At 17.5% G+C, this 3,683-nt stretch overlaps 1 protein-coding gene across 1 annotated transcript in view; it reads right to left on the reverse strand.

Moving 5' to 3' along the window:
* Window positions 1-1,716: 1,716 nt before the first annotated feature.
* The window catches only part of LOC102672250 (1-acyl-sn-glycerol-3-phosphate acyltransferase alpha-like), a 2,668-nt gene continuing 701 nt past the window's right edge, over window positions 1,717-3,683 (reverse strand). Inside the window, exons 2-4 of the mRNA XM_006614720.2 lie at window positions 2,934-3,249; window positions 2,651-2,816; window positions 1,717-2,526 (exon numbers count right to left, since the gene is read on the reverse strand). Of these exons, the coding sequence (XP_006614783.1) occupies window positions 2,369-2,526; window positions 2,651-2,816; window positions 2,934-3,249 (640 nt within the window). The 3' untranslated portion in view covers window positions 1,717-2,368. The remainder of the gene's footprint in view (window positions 2,527-2,650; window positions 2,817-2,933; window positions 3,250-3,683) is intronic.

Consider the following 3,683-nt stretch of genomic DNA (forward strand, 5'->3'; position numbering starts at 1 on the left):
AAAAATTTTTTTTTATTTATATTTATAATTAAATGTAGAAAATTTAATCTAGAATATGTTTTATAAAACATGTATACAAATATAATAATTTAAAAAATATAGTAAAATATACATATTTAAATATATATCATTGAATAATATATAATGACTTTCTTAATACTTATATTTATTGTATGCAAAAGATTATTATTCTATATTCATTTATTTTAGATTATTACTCGATATTTATTTAGAAAATTATTATTTAACTTAATTTAACACGATATAAATGAATTATTTTAGTGTAGTAATATACTTATTTTAAAATGCTTATTTTACTTAATACAAACATAAATTTTATTTGTTTTGATGTACTTAGGTTTTTACATAATAATACCCATAAGAAAAATATCCAGTCAGTAAATATATTTACAATATTGTATACTAGTGACAGAATTGAGTATAATGGTTTATAAAAGTAAAAATACGTTCAAATAGTTTTGAGATATTAAATAAATAATAATATAAATAAATAAATAAATTTATATTTTAGTTAAATTAATTTAAAATTTAATTTAATTTAGACAAATAATTATATTTTATATATAAATTTACATTTATTATAAAAATATTCTTCATATAATTAAAATTTCTAGATTTAGGAATTTGGATAATAATAAATAATAATTCAATTATAAGTTATATATTTCAAACTGATATATATTTTATTTAATGGAGTTTTATTATATACATAAAATAAAAACTTCTATAAAAAGGAGAAAAACATATATTTTTTTATAATATATAATTCATACTTAGAGGTTATTACTATTGTATTTACAAATATAGCTTCTGACTTAAAATTAAACTTATTACTTTTGACATGCAAATTATAAAACTGTTAAAAGATAAAATTTGTTTTTCTGAATTTATTTGTGTATATGTTATTTCGAAATAACATTTTTATCAATTTTAATACATTTTAATAATAATTTTTAGTAATAAAAAAATCAAATCTATAAACAATTCATTGTGTAATATTTTAAATTTTGCAAAAATTCAATATAATTTACCATAATAAATATTGATATTATTAATAAATTTTAATTATCGATTATATTGATATTACTAATCAATGAAAGTAACTCTAAGAAAAAGCTAAATAATTACTATTAGTAAATCCAATTTTGCATATCAATATAATTATTATTTATAAGGATTAGTAAAAGTTACATGAATGTGCGAATATTTATGTGCGAGACAAAATATTTTTCATACATTTTTTTTTTTATAATTATTATTTGTTTTTAGAATAAATCGGATATTGTTTATATTTATTGCTTTCTCTCAAATCTTAAAAAATTCAAGTTTTAAAATTTACCATTATAAGATTTAAAATTCTTTAATGATAATTCATATAAAAACTTTATTAAAAGTGTAAAATATGAATAAATAGTATTACTTATTTATTATATATTAAATCACGTGCACTAATGCATATGAATGAGTGAAAGCATGAAATATATATTTAAAAATGTTTATAAAATATTAAATAAAGTATATTTTATAAAACATATATAGAATTTGAATCTATAATTCGTCCAACGAGTTAAGTCAAAAACTGTAAGTACATAATCACCATATAAGTGAAATGAATTGAATTTACGGCTTTAAAATACTTGCTATAAAATATATTTTTTGAGTATTAATATATTTATTATATTGCAGAATTATTTTTTGATAATGTATAAATATAAATTCACAAAATAGTTTTTGAAATAAAATTTTACAATATATAGTTAGTTTTCATGAAAATAGATTTGTCTAGCCTATTTAGCGCTTTCGAAATGCAACATTTATTACGTGATTTACACATTTACACGTAAATCGTTGAACGAAATATAGATTTTTACTTTTTGAATTTGTCTATCTAGTTAAACTATTCAGATATATAAAATGAAATTTATTGTTCATGCTTAAACATTTTCATTTCTGTAGAAAATGTTTTATTATATTTTTTTTAAGTAAGAAAAAATTAATATTTCTATTTTCATATATATATATAAAATTAATAAATTTTATATAAAGATGAATTGTGATTTATATGAAAAAATATTTGATGAAAATAAATAAAAGAAATTATGATTTAAAATTAGCTATAACAATAACTAAGTGTTTCTAGCAGATATTTTCTATACAAAATGGATAAATATTTATAGATAAAAAATTTAAAATATTAATATTATTAAAATATTTAAATTTAACAAAGTATTGATAAATAAAATAGAGAATATTAGTTTTTGATTTACAAGCTGAGACTTAATTATGATCAAGATATGATTTTATATGAATATAAAATTTATTTATACAATAAAATAACTGCTTTACTTTAGGAAGTAGCAGAAGCATTTGAAAACTGTATTTCACGACTAGTTGCATGAAAAGCTTCCATCATAATGTTTCGTGTTATTTCCATTAAATGTTCAGTATCATCTGTTTTTAATCCTTTTGTAGATATTGGTGGTAATGTTGTTATAATAACACGACCTTAAGATTATTAGTTCTAATTAATATTTATTATTAGTTTATTATTAATCTAATTAATATTTATTAGTTTACTAAGTTTACTAGTTTATTATTTAAATTATTCATTTATATGACAAAAACTTACCAGGATCAAATTTTTTTTCTTCAGAAGATAAAAAATAATAAGAGGAAAATACAACTGGTAATATAGGTAATTGAAAACGTATAGCAACATGAAAAGCACCTTTTTTAAATGGATAAATTTTACCAGTATTGCGTCTAGTTCCTTCAGGAAATATCCATAATTTTATCTATATAAAAGATATATAATAGTAGAAGAAATAAATATATACAGCACCATAAATTATTTATATACATATTATATATATATTTTTTGAATTTTTGCATCATAAATTGAATTTTTTTACCTTTTTTTCTTTAATATAATTTGTAGCATTATTAATAACTGAATGAGCTTTTTCTGAATTCATTCTATCTATAAATATCATTCCACAAAACCAAGCGGCTAAACCAAATGGCCATGCATATAAAATTTCTTTTTTTCCTACAGCTGTACACTTTCCCATTATTGGCCATATATTGAACATTCCCAATACATCTAAAGAACTTTGATGATTTGCTACTATTATACATGCTCTTTCTTGTTCTAAATGTTCTTTCCCCCTTAATTCCCAATGTACTCCTAAGAATTTAGTAAGCCAAGAACACATAAGTGATCCTAATCTAAAATTATATTTTATATGTTATTTACAATTAATAAAGTATTATTAATTAATATAAATAAAATAAATTATTATAATAGTGACAAAATTATTGACAAATGGTGGATTATTTTTTAATTTGTATAAGATATGATATATAATTTTCATAAGTCATTTTTTAATTATTCTTTTTTTATATATTATTAATTATTTGCTATATACTACATACATTGAATAAAAAATAACAAAATATATAAAAATTATATATAAAATAAATCATATATTAAAATAAAACTTAAATATAATAATTAAAATATGTACTTAAATAATAATTATATGTTATTTTAATTGAAATATAAATATCTAAATACTAAAAATTACATATGTATGTTTTATATATGTAAGCTTTTTAAATTTTTTTTTATATTTTTATTTTTTTTTAAATTTTTGTTAGAT

Source organism: Apis dorsata, unplaced genomic scaffold (assembly GCF_000469605.1).
Source record: "Apis dorsata unplaced genomic scaffold, Apis dorsata 1.3 scaffold_196, whole genome shotgun sequence".
NCBI classification, from domain to species: domain Eukaryota; kingdom Metazoa; phylum Arthropoda; class Insecta; order Hymenoptera; family Apidae; genus Apis; species Apis dorsata.